This window comes from Elephantulus edwardii, unplaced genomic scaffold (assembly GCF_000299155.1).
Source record: "Elephantulus edwardii isolate Elephantulus edwardi_28Jun2011 unplaced genomic scaffold, EleEdw1.0 scaffold00113, whole genome shotgun sequence".
NCBI lineage: Eukaryota > Metazoa > Chordata > Mammalia > Macroscelidea > Macroscelididae > Elephantulus > Elephantulus edwardii.
The window spans coordinates 9,678,276-9,695,828 of NW_006399863.1; the positions used below are offsets into that span (position 1 = coordinate 9,678,276).

Genomic DNA, 17,553 nt, shown 5'->3' on the forward strand with positions numbered 1-17,553 from the left:
CCCACTGCCCCACCGGGTCCTGCGTCGCCAGCACAAGCCACGGTTCACCACCAAGCGGCCCAACACCTTCTTCTAGGCACAGCCCCTCTGCCTCATCCCAGTTTGCACAATAAAACGCCTTGGGGATTGAAAAAAAAAAAAAGAATTCTAGAGAGTAAGCAAGAAAAGTACAGTTATATCATGGATGGTGTAATTAATGTTATGAAACAAAGAAAAACATTTTAAAAAGAGATGAATTAATGGGATAGACTAGAATCACCATCAACTCAACTAAGAAATAGAAAAACTACATTTTAGAATTCATAAACCATTAAGTAGCTTCATAAAAAGGAAAATAGTATAACTCTATAAACTAAGAAATAACAAAAAAATCAAAGAAATGATAAGAAGTAAACATTAAAATAAAAGAAAATTTTAAATTAGAAGAGATTACTTTGCAGACTTCTATGCAAAACATTTTAATACCTAGATAAAATAGTAATATTTTTTATCTTATGAGGTACCTTTTTTATATATGTACTAGTTTATTTACAAAATTCAAATACATTGTTTTTATCAGACCAGATTCCCTTTAGAGAAAGACTATTGCCAAATTGATCTCACTGGGGGGAGAAAGCTTAAATGATCAATTTCTGCAGGATGGTAGATAAATTCATTCACACACACACACACACACACACACACACACACTCACACACACACACAGCTTCAATCACAGAAAATTTTACAGGGGAACGACCAGATCACAGATGCAACATCAACTTCCTACATTTTGGAAAGAAAGGAAAAATTCTACATACTTTTTGTGAAGTCAGTGTAACCTGACAGGCAATTCTTTTTTAAAAGTCACAGGCCAGCAGCAGCTTTTACACCATTACAAAAGTTCTGAACAGCACATTGACAGAAAGAATCCAATATCATATTAAGAAAATAATGTACCATGGCCAAGTAAGAAGACAAATTACATGATGTTGTCTGTAGGTATTTTAAAATCCTGTGACAAAAACCCTTGAGAAAATAAACTTTGATACTTTTTAAAAAAATTTTATTTTATTATTTTGTGTGTGTGTACCGTCAAATCAGATCTGACTGGTACAGGAGGAGGACATTGCCCCTCCGTCTCCAGCAGAGCATCTGGTGGACTTGAACCTCTGGGATTGCAGTGCAGCTTTTGCCACTAGGCCACCAGAGCTCCCTGATACTTTTTTAAAGCGGATGAAGTCATAAGAGTAAAATATTTGAGAACTATACAAAGTAAGATTAGGAATAAGGCAAGGATGCTCACTATTTCTATGATTGCTTAATATTGCACTGAAAGTATTAGAAAATGCAATTAGACAGGAAAACATAATTAGAAGAGAAAAACTGGAAAAGAATAAGTAAGTGATATCTTTTTATGGATAATGTGTGCTTAGAAAACCCCAGAGAACCTATGCTACAAACAAGCTCCAGCATTAACAGAATGCAGTAAGTTTACAGGATACAGAATAAACATAAAGAAATTAGTAGATAAAACAACAACTAAAAATCAACCTATAATAGTAACAAATAAGACAAATATGCCCTAAGAAAGGAATGAAAAAGTAAAACATTCCTGAAAGACACAAAAGTATAAAACAACTATGAGATATCATCTCACTCCAGCAACAATAGCAAACTTCAACAGGGCAGCAAACAATAAATGCAGGTGAGGCTGTAGAATGATTGGAATTCTTATTCACTGCTTGTGGGAGTGTGAAATGGTGCAACTACTATGGAAGGTGGTCTGGTGCTTCCTCAAAAGCTGGAAATAAAAATACCATTTGACCCAGCAATGCCACTGCTAGGAATATATCCCAAAGAAACCAGAGCCATGACTCAAACAGATACATGCACACCTATGTTTATCACTGCATTATAACAACAACAATTCACAATAACAAAGAGATGTAAGCAACCCACATGCCCATCAACAAACAAATGGATAGAAACACTCTGGTATACTCACACAATGGAATATTCACAGTATAAGAAAAACAACAACAATGAACTCGTAAAACATTATACAACATGAGGGAACCTAAAGACATTATGAGGAGTGAAATATCTCAGTCACGAAAGGACAAACACTGCATATCACCGCTGCTATAAAATAGAACAGACATGGGGCATCGGGGAGAGAATGTGGAAAGAGTGGATAGATAATGAACACCCCAGTAGATGAGATTAGACTCCATTAGATCAGATGAGAGGAAGAACTGTCCAAAAGGAATATATGATTATATATTATGTGCACAACAACAATCTAGAATAAGGGTGCATTGCAGGGTGGCCTAGAGGGGGAAGAAAATGTGCAACAGTGAATAAAAAGTAAAATTAAATAAAAATTTTTGAAAGAAAAATACAAAAGTAGATATGACTTTTGTCCTCAGTTGTTGTTATGTTGTTGTTTTTATTATGTGCCATCAAGTTGCCTGTGACTCACAGTGACCTTATGTTCCTCTATGAAGAGGAAAATCTTCAATGGAACCCAACAACAAGAATGTACGTGCACAAATGACAGACCAATGGAATAGAATAGGAAGCGGATCAATAGACCCAAGTACTTTTGACTGTGTGGATCGCAACAGACTGTGGCTGACTCTGAGAATAATGTGAATCCCAGAACATTTGATTGTGCTTATGTGAAACTTATATTTGAACCAAGAGGCAGTCATCAGAAAAGAGCAAGGAAACACTGAATGTTTTAAAATCTGAAAGGGTGTCCACCAAGGATGTATTCTGGCTCCATACCTTGTCAATTTGTATGCAGAACAGATTATCCAGGATGCTGGGCTGTACGAGGAGGAATGTGGCATCAGAATTGGAGGAAGATTCATCAACAACCTATGTTATGCAGATGATACAACCCTGCTTACTAAAACTGAGGAGGCCCTGAAGTGCTTGCTGCAGCCTTCAATATGGATTGAAGCTCAACATCAAGAAAACAAATATTCTCACCACTGGATCAATTGGCAGCATCATTATGGATGGTGAACAGATTGAGATTGTTAACAGTTTTGGTTTGCTTGGTTCCACAATCAATATTCTTGGTACCAGGAGCGAGGAAATCAAGAGACAAATTGCACTGGAAAAGTCAGCTGTCAGGAACCTCTCCAGAGTACTGAAAAGCAATGATGTCAGGCTGGAGACTAAGGTGTTGCTTGATCCAGGCCATAGTCTTTGCAATTGCATGATATGCATCAGAAAGCTGGAAAGTGAATGGGGATGATAGAAAGAGAAAAGATGCCTTTGAGCTGAGAAGAGTGTTGAATATATCGTGGACTGCTAGGAGAACAAACAGGTTCGTGAGAGGGTGAAACTGGGCTGCTCCTTGGAGGCAAGGATTATGAAGCTTCGTCTGACATACTTTGGGCATGCTGTAAGGAGGGACCAGTCCTTGGAGAGGGACGTCATGTTTGGGAGGGTGGAGGGACATCGCAAGAGATGAAGACCCTTAATGAGATGGATCAATTCAGTGACTGGGTTAATAGGAGTAGGTGTGTCGGAGACAGAGAGGTTGGCACAGGACAGACAGGTTTTAGGGCTCTTGTACATAGGGTCGCTATGAGTCGCAAGTGACTCGACAGCACATAACAACAACAACAACATATGAATAGTTAATATAGAAAAGGGAGTTCTGGGAGCATAATCTATAATGTAATAATGTGCTGCTAATCTAAAGGCCACACGTCTCCAGCGATTCTGCAGGAGACAAATGGGCAGTCCCTTCCTCTTAAGTTTTACAGGCTTGAAGCCTGGTGGAGGCTTGACTCGGAATAGACTCAATGGCAATAGGGTAAGTTTCGAGTTGGTGTTGGTTTAGGAGCAACTGGTCAGCCAAATTGGAAGAAGATAAAATTAGTTCCACACACACACCTTATATAAGTCATGCTTCAAGGACATAAATCCATAAAAACGAACTCATATAAGAACCAGAAAGGAACATCAATATAGAGGAAGACTTTCTATGACTCAAAATCCAGGACCATAAAAGAAAATATTGGCATATTGTTTCAAGGTCTTTTACTCAAATTACAATAAAAAGGGAGATAAAAAAAAATTACTCCCTGTGGTGTCAAAGTCAATTGGAAGAAGCAAGCTCATGGTTTTTAACAGAGAGATTAATAGAAAGATATAGAAATAGATGTGCTATTGTTGTTGTTGTTGTTATGTGCTGTCAAGTCAACATAGTGACCCTGTATACAACAGCTTTGAAACCTGCTCTATCTTGAGCCAACTTCTCTGCCTCTGACATACCTACACTATTACCACGATCATTGAGTCAATGCATTTCATCCAGGGTCTTCCTCTCTTGTGCTGTCCCTCTACTCTTCTAAGCATGATGTCCAGGACTGGTCCCTCCTTGCAACATGGCCGTAGTATGTTAGATGGAGTGTCAAAATCCTTGCCTCCAAGGAGGAGCCGGGTTTCTCCCTCTCCAGGACAATTGTTTGTTCTCTTTGCAGTCCATGGTATGTTCAATACTCTTTTTCAGCACAACTTAAAGGCATCAATTCTTTTATCTTCCTTAGTTATTGTCCAGCTCTCTGATACATAGCAAGTAATTGCAAAGACCATGGGCTGGATCAGGTGCCCCTTAGTCTCTAGACTGACATCATTGCTCTTCAGCACTCTGGAGAGGTTTCTAACAGCTGACTTCCCCAGTACAATTCATCTTTTGATTTCCTGGCTACTGCTACCAAGGGTGTTGACTGTGGAGCCAAGCAAGCTAAAGCTGTTAACAACCTCAATCTCTTCTCTATCATGATGCTGCCACCTGGCCCAGTGGTAAGAATCTTCGTTTTCTTGATGTTGAGCTTCAATCCATATTGAAGGCTCTGTCCTTGACCTTCTGCAGCAAATGCTTCAGGTTCTCAAGGTTATAGGTAATTTGTTGTTGTTGTTGTTATGTGCCATTGAGTCACTTGCGACTCATGGTGACCCTATATTTGGTGTAAAACATGATATAAAATATACCTAAATACATAAGTGCATGTCTATGAATATATGTCAGATGTCTTGTACAAGAGCTTAAAAGCAATGATTTCTCAGTTGACAATAAGCTCACATTTTATACCATTTTCCAAGGAACCGAGCCCCTTGGAGAAATGGCTGATGTTCAGTGTGTTCTGGTAAAGACAACGATGAGCCAGGCTGGCTTGTCTGACAGAGAACACACAAAGTTGTGGCTCTTAGTTGCCCTTGGACTCTGGAACTAAACTCAGTATTCCTGTAGCTCAATTTTAAGTCAAATAATGTTGTTGCGATGGAGTGAAGTATGACTTACGGTTGTGCTATGAACAACAGGTCTGAACCCTGTCCTCTAACAGTCAAACAACAGACAGGTCTGTTGTTTGTTATTGTTGTTGTTATGTACCGTTGAGTCACCTGCAACTCATAGTGACTCTAGGTACAAAGCCCCAAACCCTGCTCTATCCTGTGCCTAAAAGGTGAAAAATAACTCCTGAGGAATGCACTCCTTAGTACGATCAACCATACAAGATCAAAAGGGCAGCTTTTGTCCAGGGTAGGGGGGAAGCTTTGAAGGCAGGAAGGGGTGGGAGAGAGGATTAATGGAAATAAGAGACACACAAGGAAGTGGGGAGTGTAAGTGCAACCTGAGTATTGTAATTAATGTCATAAAACAAAAGGTGCATGGATGCTTGAATGGAAACGTTTGCTTTGTAAACTTTCACTCAAATCACAATTTTATAAAAAGAAGAAGAAAGGAAAAAAAGTAAAGATGAACCTGTAACTTCTTACTGTGCAGTAAAGACAAGCTCATAAAGCAATGGACAATGTTAGAAGTACACAGGAATCTGCTTGAAGAGGCTTCCACTGGGAAATTCTGAGACAATTTAAACTTCAAAATAAAAACGGACACTGGCAGATTATACCCGCCTGTAACAAAATGAAAGTCCATACTGAAAAGGAAATATCTGGAAAGGAGTAAGAAATTGTCTGACCCTCAAAGACCACAGTGCAACAGGTAAAACAGTCCCAGACAAGTAAGAAGAGAGAGCGAGCAGGCACCTCCAGAGAGAGAGCATTGTCCCCTGCGGAACAATGGGCGGCTCCCTGGAGGAGGGGACCCCAGAGAAAGGAAAGGGTCTAACAGGAAGTAACTGTGGACTATACTTCTGAGTAGAAATACTTCCCTTGACAAGACCAGTTTTGTTCATGCTAGGTGTCACACTAAGTCAGGAAAGGGTCTAACAGGAACTCACTGGGGCCCTTTGCGCATCCGGGGCGTGCTCATCGCCCACTGCTTGATGTTTTTCAGGCTCTGCTCACTGATGAGGCGCTGGTCCTCCGAGGGCATGCAGTCCACGTAAAGGTTGTACAGCAGCAGCGCCTCTGTGTTCTTGCGCAGGGCGTGCGCCTCCACCACGCGCTGCGCGAACACACGAGGGTCCTCGGCGCAGAACAGGAGCTGGATCCGGGGCACCCAGTACTGGCAAGCCAGAAGAGGGGGCCTTCCTGGGGGGCAGACGGAGGGAGATGGGGGGAGCGCACCGCGTTATTGCTTCTCTGAAGGCAGAGCTGCCAGCCCAGAGTAAGAGAATCCAGGGAGGTACATTATCCCTCCTGAATGTATGAGGGGTGGAACCTCTGCTCTGGTGGGTTAGACGACTTTAGGGTGAACTGAATACAGACAAGAGAGAAAGCAGATCCAAGCTGGGTGCCCCTTGGGCAGACAGTGATCTGGGGACCTGGGGCAGGGGTAAAGAGCTTATACCTTCAGGGGTGACTCCTCCATTCCGGATGGGCCTCCCCGTCTCATCTCGCACCAAGCCATTCTCATCCGTCTTGTGCACCAGGTAAAGCTTTGTCTCCTCGTTGTAGTCAAGTACGCCAACACTGCACCACTCGTACTTCAGGTCTCTATTCTTAGGGTCCTCTGAAACGGGACAAGAAACCCCACCAGTACTCCTCCCTTTAGGATTTGGGGGTGGAGAGGTGGAGGGCTGGAACTAGGGATGGTCTCAGAGGTCTCCGACCTGGCCTCTCTCCTATGGGGATAGAACCCCTCTGGCTCCAGCAGGGTCAGGGCCCTGCTTCCTCTCAGCTGAGCCAGCCTCTGAGAAACAGCCCACCTACAACAGAGGTGGTATCCTGGATCAGGCTTATGGTATTTGCACTTTGCATGAAGGTATTTGGGGGGGGGGGACAGTTAGATAGACACAAGCTGACAGGGTTGGGCCAGTCCCTTTAAGATGATTAAGACCAGAGTCTCTAGGCCCTTCACAGCCGGACAGGACACAAGAGGAGGCTTCAGCTCTGCAATGGGCTCAGAGTGGCCCTCAAGGCCTGCTTGGCCAAAACAGGGTCTCCACCAACTCCTCAAGCTGAGAGCCTTTGCCTACTTCTCCGAATCACCTCCTCCCACTGCCTCCCTGGTATATTTCTCTCCAACCACAATGAACAATCCAGCCTGCTCCTGCCTCAGGGCCTTTGCACTGGCTGTGCCCTCTTCCTCAGGTCACCTCACTGTTGGTTTCGTCCCTGCTCAAGTGACCTCTCCTTGTTCAATGGAGTAATATAAGACTGTTATTTGTTGTGTACTATAGAGTTGGAATTGACCCATAGCTGACCCTCTGTCGGGTTTTCAGAGGCAGTTAATCACACAGGAGATTGCCCATCCATCTCCTATAGAGCAGCTGGTGGCCTTGAACAGCGTGTCTTTGGGATTGCAGTGTAGCTGCTTTCCACTAGGCCTCCAGTGCTAGCACCTGGAAATACCTTTTGCGAAAGGACACTCTTGGACAACTAAGGGACACAATAACAGCCTTATACTAATGTAACATTTTTATAATATCTTGAGAGAAATAAAGGACTTTTCGTCCATCAGAGTTATCAAACGAAAGCCCCTTGTTGGCCTTTCCCGTCTGTTCCCATAATCAATGTCTGGGAGCTACTACCCTTCAGTCACATGTGAATCACACCAACTGCCTCCTTATCTATTGAAAAGATGGGATCAACCAGTCCAAGCATGGCCACTGACCAAAGAAGTCCTCAGAACAAAGGAGGTCCTGTAAAAACTCCTCCCACCCGTCTTGTCCCTCCAGGACAGCAAGATTTAGGAAGCTCATACTCCTAGCTCCTATGTTGTTGCTGAGTACCATTCAGTCGGCATCGACTCACACCTGACCCGCCAGTAGGTTTTCAGAAGCACAGAAGGAGACTGATCATCTTTCTCGTATGGAGCAGCTGGTGGTTGGGAACCTCGAGACTTTGGGTTGGCAGCCCAACTCCTAACCACTAAGCCACCAGAGCTCCCTCTGTCTCCTATATGTTGTTGTTGCTGTTGTGAAGTGCTATCAAGTACAGCTTATAGCGACCTTAGTGGACAACAGACTTCAACCCTGTCCTACCCTGTGCCAACCTCATCATCTCTTGAGCCCATCAGTGCAGTCACTGTGCCATGTCACTGGGAGGTCTTCCTCTCCTTCCCTGACCCTTCACCTTTCCAAGCATGATGTCACTTTCCAAAGATAGCCAACAGTATGTCCAAAGTCGTGGCCTCGAAGGAGCACTCTGTTCTTTCACAAGACATATCCGTTTGTCCTTTTGGCAGTCCATGGGACATTTCTCTTCTCCAGCATCACAACTCAAAGGCATACATTCTTCTTCTGCCATCCTTGGTCACTGTCCAGCTCTCTGGTGTGTAGCAGGTGACTGAGAAGGCCAGGGACTGAATCAAGCACACCTTAGTCTCCTATATACTGGCAATATAACAAGATTTCTGCTTTTACCAACTCCAAGATTGGTGTTTCTGGAGGCAGGTGGCAGAACCATGGCTTTGCGGTAACATTTCTTTAACAGTACCTTGCCTTCAGTCATTCTGTCTGGATACCTTGGTTGTCCCCTCCAGCCTGTCCCTGTCTAAAGTGGTCTGATGTGTGAGTCATATCCGCCCCCTCCCATGAGCATCAGCTATAAGATGGACTGGATCCATCACAGTGAAAGCTGTGTCCCTTGTGCCTAGGATGACAGGTAGTCATAGGACATGGTCCCTAGGTGTGTGTGTCAGGAAGGGGCAGAGGAACCGGTGCTCAGCAGAGCAGGACCCCGGACTGGCTGCTTGATTTCGTTCTTGACACTGGCTATGTGGGTGAAAGAATGATGCTGTACACCTGCTTCAGTGCTTGGTTTTACTGTTCCCTTCCTTTCCTACTAAGTGTTCGTTTTTAAAATGCTGGCTTTGTCTTGCAACAACTTAAGAGGAAAAGATGCTACAGGAAGTCATAGTCAGATCTGCTGTCTCTTGCAGAGATACTGTCTGTCACACGCCACACACACACAGCCTTAGGAGAGACGCTCAGGAAGAGATTTGAGCAGGAGCACCTCTGGGGAAGCTGGAGATCAGTGCACTTAAGGTTAGTGAGGCCCCAAACCTTCTGGTTTTATCACCAGGAATTGGGGATCTGGGAACAATTGAGCTAAATTATTTTTGTAATTAAATCCAAAGCAAAGGGAACAGTCTGGGCTTCTTGTCTAGTTCAGAGAAATTGATTCTAGCATTAGCATGCTTTGAAACGAGACTCAAATTTACAGCTTGCTCAGTGGGGCTCAATGTGGGCCTCTCCCTAGAGACTATGTTAAATTCTTATGTGCCGTCAAGTCAGAGCCAACTCATAGCTGACCTTCCAGTTTTCAGTGGAAGGATATCACACGGGAGGAGACTGCCCATCTTTCTCCTGCAGAGCTGCTGGTGGATTCAAACTGTGTACCTTTGGATTGGCAGCGTAACTTCTTTCCACTAAGCCATCAGGGCTCCCTTGAGGCTAAGTAGTTTTAAAAGCAAGCAGTCCCTGCTCTCACAAGCCTGCCGTGAGCAGGGGCTCGGGGCCCAGGTCCCACTCCATGATATCTCATCCACCCCTCAGCCAAGCATAATGCTCTCTAGTCTCTCCCAAGTTATGTAGCATTTTTAGAAATCATTGCTCCTGATATCCCATTTGTTTTGATTTCTTCACACTCTAGTGCAAGTCTCAGAGTCTTTTCACTTTAATACTGGTTTATTCTTCCTGTCCTGGCTTTGTAATGACTTTTGCTTTCTTCATGGATGATGCCCTTGATGTCATTCCACTGACATCGTCTGAGCTTTGGTTATTAGTATTCAATGCATTAAATCTACTCTTGAGATTTTGTTTTTAATTCAGTTGAGACAGGTTCAAGGTAATATTTTCTTTTTTGTGGACTTGTTTTTATTTTCTTCAGGTTTAGTTTGAACTTGCCCATGATTAGCTGATGGTTTATTCCATAGTCAGTCCTGGCCTGGTTTTGACTGCTGATACTGAGTTTCTCCATCAGCTTTTGCGCAGATTCCTGTGGCCCATCAGGTGAGGTCTATGTGTATAGTCACCATTTATGTTTTTTAAAAAAAGACATTTTCAATTAATAAATCATTGCTTGTAAAAAATTCAGCCATTCAATTTCCAGCTTCATTTCTGTCATCATGTCCATATTTTCTAACTACCAAACCTCTTTCTTTGTTTCCAACTTTTGCATTCCAGTCACCAATTATTATTAATACATCTTGATAGTATATTAGATCAATTTCAGGCTTAACCATTTCAGGAAGTAACATATGATCAAGAATCAATGGTAATGAAGGGAGAAGTTCAAGCTATACTGAAAGCACTGGCAAAAAATAAGACCCCAGGAATTGATGGAATACCAACTGAAGTAAGGTTTGTATTCTTTCTCCATACCTATTTAATCTGTATACTGAACAAATCATTTGAGAAGCTGGATTATATAAGAATACTGTGGCATCAGAACTGGCATTATCAATAACATGCATGCATCAGTAACATGAAGATGACACAACCTTGCTTGCTGAAAGTGAAGAAGGCTTGAAGCACTTACTGCAGAGTATTAAAGACTACAGTCTACAATATGGGTTACAAATCAACATTAAAAAAATAGAAATCATCACCACTGGACCAGCAGACAACACAACAACAGATGGAGAAAATACTGGAATTGTCAATTATTTCCTTTTACTTGGATTCACATCAATACTTCTGGCAGCAGCAGTCAAGAAATCAAAACACATATTGTTTCGGGAAAATCTGCTATTAAAGACATCTACGAAGTGCTAAAGAGCAATGATGTCTGTTTAAAGACTAAGGTGCAGGTGCACTAAAGCCAAGCCACAGAATTTTCAATTGCTTTGTATGTATTTGAAAGTTAGACAATGAATAAGGATGACCAAAGAAGAATCGATGCCTTTGAATTGTGGTATTGGTGAAGAGTAATGAATATACCATGGGCTTCTGAGAGAACAAACAAGTCTCTCTTGCAGGAAGGAAGGGAGGGTGCAACTTTGTCTCATATACTTTGGGCATGCTGTGAGGAAGGGCCAGGCTCTGGAAAAAGACAGTAAGTTGAGAAATGCAGACAGATGGTCAAGGAAAGGCGATGAACTCAAAGGGATAAACTGGCACAGAGCCTGTAACAACGGGCTCACGCGTGTCCGTGTTCATGAGGATGGCTTGGGACAGGGCAAGGTTCTGGTCTGTTCTTCTTAGGATTCCTATGAGTCACAGTCCAGCACCTAAAAACAATTGGCAGAGCCTCTCACCAATGGCTTCCCAGTCTCTGCATTTCCTGTCTGCATGTGGTCAGCCCTTTGGATGCACCACAGCTGGGAGGCCTGGAAGGATAAGGTCCTGTTCCGCTCCCTGCAAAGCTGCTAGGCCAGGGAAGCCCAGGGGTCCTCGGGAGGGTTGCAGCCCCCAGGCAAGCCTGGCTTGCTCACCGTGCCCCAGGAAGTCATCAGTGGGCAAGAGAGCTTTTCCAGGGACGGGCTTCCTTTCCTGAGATCCTGGCTCCAAGCCCAAGTTAATCCACTCCTGGGGTGTCCGGCAGTCAAACTCCTCATTGTCGAACACCTAGAGGAGAACAGGCAGATGCTGGGACAAAGAGGCTTACCCCTCTCAGGCCTGGGGGCTAGGGGTGGCTGGGGATCCAGAGGACAGGGTATGCAGGTGTGTCTTCCCCAGACGAGGCAGCTGCAGGCTGGACACCAGGGCCTGGGCCTTCCCTCTGTCGTCTACAGGGGCTCAAGGGTCTGGCTGTGCGAAATCCACACACCCAGGTCAGCCAATTCACCCCTAGACTCAGGCAGAGGGACGTCTGGAGACTCAGAGAACAGGATGTGAGCTCTCCTCCTCCATTGCCCAGGACTGTCTAGCTTAGGCCAAGAGATGAGGTTTGTGCTTCTGTCACATGTCAGTGAGTCCATTCCTACTGATCGGATCTTACAGGACAGAGTAGAATCAAACCACCCCATAGGATAGGTATAATCTTTTTTAAAAAATTTACTTATTTTATTATTTTGTGTGTGTGTGTACCATCAAATTGGATATGATTGGTACAAGAGGAGATTGCCCCTCCTTTTCCAGCAGAGAATCTGGTGGATTTGAACCACGTATCACTGTGATTGCAGTACACTTGCCACTAGGCCACCAGAGCTCCCTAGGATATATATAATCTTTAAGGAAGCCAACAGAATGGGCTGGCGGGTTCACACTTGGGGACCTCTTGTTTAACAGTCGAGTGCTTAACCCCTGTGCCACCAGCGCTCGATGAGAAACTAACCCTTCCAGACGTCTGACTTCTGACTAGATGGCTGGTCAGATGTCAGCAGGTATTCAGAGTCATCAACATTTGGAGTCAGTGTGTCCTGCTCACAGGGACCACCAGGCAAGAGACTCTCAGTCAGGGTCACAGAATGGAAAGGCTACGGCGCAGGGAAAGCCAAAGCCACCTTCTTTTCCCCAGACTCAGTTTCCCCAAGACTCTGGATCCCAGATAGGATGCACTAATACCTGTGCCCACCAGCTTGGCGAGCCTGGCGGAGGTGCCCAGCCCAGCAGGCCGCGGTCGGGGAGCCCTGTGCACTGGCTGCCCTGTGGCATCACTGCACTACCTCCAAGTGCCCACGGGTCGAGCCTGGAAGTCAGGCTCACAGCCTCCAGGTGCCCAAGGAAGACAAGGAATCCCCGCCTCTGGATCCCAAGGCCCCTCAATCCCCACTTTAGGATGCTCAAGGCACCTGGGGTAGGTTCTGTTACTCAATTACCCTGTTTAGTAAGTGGGTGCTTGAGATAAGCATAGGACCCCTTTTGAACCCTGCACCCCCACCCCCTGTACAGTCCAGACTCACCTTCAGTGGGAGGTAGATAGGGAAGAGTGGGTCTTGACCCTGTTCGATAGTCTGGGGGTTCTGGGGGTCTGGGTGCCTGGGCATGAGCTTGTTAGAGTCGATGCCCTCTTGGTTAAGCAACTTCTCGATGTCCAGACTCAGGTACTGTCGCTTCCTCCTGGCGTGGGCAGGGAGAGGGTCACTGTGCGTGGCACCTCAGCTCACACGCGTGTCAGCAAGGGTCAATAGGGCCATGGCAGTGGGGGTGTGGCCAGGGATTCCTCCAGGCCTGCCTCCTTCTGAGACACAACAGGAAGTAGTGGGGTGGTGAAAGCTGGTGTCTAGGGTCCTGGGAGCCCCAATTCACTGACTCAAAGACATTCTCCCTGACTCCATGGTGAAGAAAGTGAATTTTCCCCACCAGACGACAGGAGGGCTGGAAATTTCTATCTAACCATGTGTACCCACATGCAAACAACAACAGAAATCCAAGTCACCATCAAGCCAATTCCAGTTCCTGGCAACCTCACGAACACAGACTATCGTAATGACCTTAGCTGTGGCGACTGCCCCCTCGTTGCCCACAAGCCCTCTGCCTCTGCCACCTTCCCCTAGTCAGGTGGATGCCAGGCCCCTCCCAGAGCACATGCCCCAGCCGGTACCTCTCAATCTCAATCTTGCGGGGACATTGGCCGGGCAGCACCTGGAAGGGCACCTGCACCTTGGGCTCGTAAGCCTGCAGCGGGAAGTCCGTCTGCGTGAGCAGCTGGGTGGTGGACCCGATGCTCTGCTCCTCCAGGAGATGCTGGAAGTCCTCTGGAAGCTTAAAGGTCAGGACTGTGGGCAGAGACCGAGATGAGGCAGGGAGTGAGGCCTGGATCCGCTCCTGTCCCTGAAGCTTCAGAAAGGGGAGGTACCCGGTACACGCACTGTAGACACAAGAAGCCCACTTGGCGCCTTGCCTGTGACCAAGCTTCAGAATAAAGAAGACAGGCGCAGCACCAGGCGCTCGGGGGACCGAGCCTGGATGGCCAAGAACCTCCAGAGGATCTGTTTGGTTTTGGGTTTTTTTTTTTATCTTATTAACAGTACTTGTTTATCTTTCCTCAGTCAAACCCTGAGCCAATCACTTTCCCCAGGCTGCCTGGGGAGTTACAGGGAAAGGAACACATAGGGTAGACAAGACATGGGGAGAGAAAACGAACAAACTATGGGAGGTGGAGACGGCTCCTTCACATGGCGAAGAGGATCAGAAAAATATGGAACGCTTCACGAATTTGCGTGTCATCCTTGCGCAGGGGCCATGCTAATCTTCTCTGTATCGTTCCAATTTTAGTATATGTGCTGCCGAAGTGAGCACCAGAGGATCTGTTTTGCCCCTGCTCTCCCTGCCCAGAGCCAGCACACTTGACCATTTGTTCCTAGGCCACTCAGGACCCCAGAAGCACTGGTACTGCCCCATGTGTGGAGTTAAATAAATGGGAGGGTTACACATGGCCAGGAAGAGAACGTGATAACTTCCTGTGTAGCTGGGTAAATCCCTGCTCCCCTAATTCTAAAAGCCTCCAGTATATCAGGCCATTTTCAGGCTCAAGGCATCCGGGATATGCATAGGAATAAGGCAGCACCACCATCCTGGCCCCAAAACTGCTCACGCTGACTTGAGAGACAGAAGGCATCTTTCCCTAACTCAGGCCACCCTAGTTTCCCATCTGCCCCTGGGGACTGTCTCACACCCTGCAGAACTGTCAGAGTCCTTACCTCCAAGCTGTGCTCAAGACTCATTACAGAATCTGAAGAGTACCTCTTTACCTTCAGCAAGATCTCCTGCACACCTACCTGCACCAGGTCCTGTTCAAGACGTGGGGCACAGCACGGAACAACTCAGAAACTTCCCTGATCCCTTCCAGTCAGTCCCATGACACAGGGGAGATGGAGAATGCATGTAAATACCCTACCCTAACAGCCAGGCAAAGAGAGCTGTGGCCCGACCCCCAGTGGTCACAGCTCACCACAGGGCTTTCGTCCCGACTCTGCTAAAATCAATGATAATGTAGTTGGGTCCTTATGAAGCACTTTGCCCCTGTCATTCCCATTTTACAGCACAAAAAAAATTGGGGCCTTCAGCTGAGCAAAGAATGTCTCCTTGAGCCCTGGGCTGTCTCCTGAGCACTAACCTTTTGGGGTGAAGTTTTCGAGTTCAGACTGCCACAGGAGGTTCTGCTGCATGCTGGGGCCACCACAGAGGTCCTGAAACCAAAGCCAGGCCCTGAGAGAGAGTGGGCACCACTGGGAGAGCCAAGACCCTGCGAGGTACCCAAGGTGCCTTCCAAGAAGTCCACTGAAGGCATGCCAAGAGAATGGGATGGTGACGGTGGCGGCGGTGCTGTGCGGGACCTGACGGTTCCCACAGTTCTTTGTTCGATGGCCACAGAAGGTGAAAAGAGGCCACGGTCCACCTAGGATTCCTTGGTCTCTGCCCCATTCCAATTGGGCACAGCTCCCTCCTCTTTCTGAGAACACACCCAGTACATGTCCAGGGGCTGCGCCAAGGAACATAGGTGTGACTAGACCAGCAAGTGTCTCAGTGGGTACTCACCTCCTGAGGGCCACTCTTTACAGTCTCAATTTGGGATTATCAGTGAGTCTTCTGCCCAAAAACTTTGGGTTTTGGTTTTTTTAATTTTTATTTAATTAATTTCCCTTTTTTGTTGTGTACCGTCAAATCGGATTCAACTGGCACAGAAGGAGATTGCCCCTCCTTTTCCAGCATAGCATCTGGTGGATTTGAACTGCACACCTTCAGGATTACAGTCCAGCTTCTTTTCCACTAGGCCACCAGAGCTTCCTGATGCCCAAAACCTTTGTAAGGCTGCTTTGGACCACCCTATGGACTCTGTGAACACCTCCCCCAATTGTCTCCTCCCCCATCGTGCCCTTCTGCACCTCCATCCTCATCCCTCTTTATCTGCCTCACATTCTCCCATCCTTAAATGGGCCCAACTCAACCCCATGTCTGTGAGCATGCACTTCCCCCTACTGGAACACTCCCACAGCCCCTACTTTGACCAGCAAACGCATACCTATCTCTTATATCTCAGCAGGATGCCTCCTCGCTCAAAAAGCTCTTCCCAATCAGAGCTGGGGTCTCCTTCAACAAAGTCATGGTAATAAAGTGTCTCCCGTAGGAATTCAATAATGAGTTGTTATATGGATTGTTGAAAGGACAGGTGATGGATGGATAGATGGCTAGCCAAAGGAAGAACAGATGAATGAAAGGTGGATAGATGAACAGATTGATGTAAAATGGGTAGGTGAATAAATGGATAAGAATGAATAAATTAATGAATGGAATGGTGGATGAGTAACAGATGACTGAGTAGTTGATAAGGGATGGATGGATGGATGGATAAATGGATGGATACATGCATGGATGCATGGATGATGGATGATGGATGGATGGATGATGGATGCATGGATGATGGATGGATGGATGGATGGATGGATGGATGGATGGATGCATGTATGCATAGATGGATAAATGGATGCATGGATGATGGATGCATGGACGATGGACGATGGACGATGGATGATGGATGATGGATGATGGATGATGGGTGGATGGATGGATGGATGAATGGATGAACTAATGAGTGGAATCCACAGGAAGTATTCCACGTTGAAGAGGACAGCTGTCCACTCACCCCCAGTTGATCCAAGGCTTCAGGGTTGAGAATGTCAGAGTAGAATCCACGCTGCTTCATCAATGGGTACTTCTTACTTGTGCCTGCCCCGGGTAACTTCCGGGACTGCCCCATGTCTGAGGATAAGGATGCAGCCGAGGACATGAGTAAGGATGAGGAGTTGGGGTCAGGGTCTGGAGGAATCCTTCTTGATGAATTATCTGTTCCCAGAAGAATCTTCTCGAGGTTGGACTGCAAACCTACATAAGTGGTCCCAAGGGTGTCCTCCCCGATTGGACAAGTGCTTCCCAGGCTGCACTGTGGGTCCTGAGGGCTCCTTTTTGGGTTGCCTTCTTTCTTGGGTAGCTCCATGCTGCTTCTCACAGCAATACCCCAGCCAGAGCTCCTAAAAGAAAACGATGGTGTCACTTGGCTCTTGCCGGCCTTGCCAGCCCCAGGGGCCCCATGATACAGGAATGCCTAATTACCTCACTGTAACAAGCTACATAACAGAAGAGAGGGTCGAGAGAGGTATGAGTGGCTTTCTCCTAATCAGGACAGACATTTGGTGCCAGGAGAGCCCTACAAGGAGACAGTGGGGCCTTCCCTGAGATGCTCCCAGGGAGAAATGAGCCTGCAGAAATGTGAGCTCAGTAATGGGAGGGCTTGGGACCTGGGGAGTACGCAGAT

General features: G+C 46.2%; 1 protein-coding gene across 1 annotated transcript in view; it reads right to left on the bottom strand.

Annotated features, from left to right (window-relative positions):
• DNAH1 (dynein, axonemal, heavy chain 1) overlaps positions 1–17,262 on the bottom strand; it is a 91,271-nt gene extending 74,009 nt beyond the window's left edge. The window contains exons 1-7 of the mRNA XM_006892299.1: positions 16,885–17,262; positions 15,358–15,430; positions 13,843–14,017; positions 13,202–13,358; positions 11,792–11,924; positions 6,761–6,922; positions 6,249–6,501 (exon numbers count right to left, since the gene is read on the bottom strand). Coding sequence (XP_006892361.1) covers positions 6,249–6,501; positions 6,761–6,922; positions 11,792–11,924; positions 13,202–13,358; positions 13,843–14,017; positions 15,358–15,430; positions 16,885–17,235 — 1,304 coding nt within the window. The 5' untranslated portion in view covers positions 17,236–17,262. The remainder of the gene's footprint in view (positions 1–6,248; positions 6,502–6,760; positions 6,923–11,791; positions 11,925–13,201; positions 13,359–13,842; positions 14,018–15,357; positions 15,431–16,884) is intronic.
• Between the last annotated feature and the right edge of the window lie 291 nt (positions 17,263–17,553).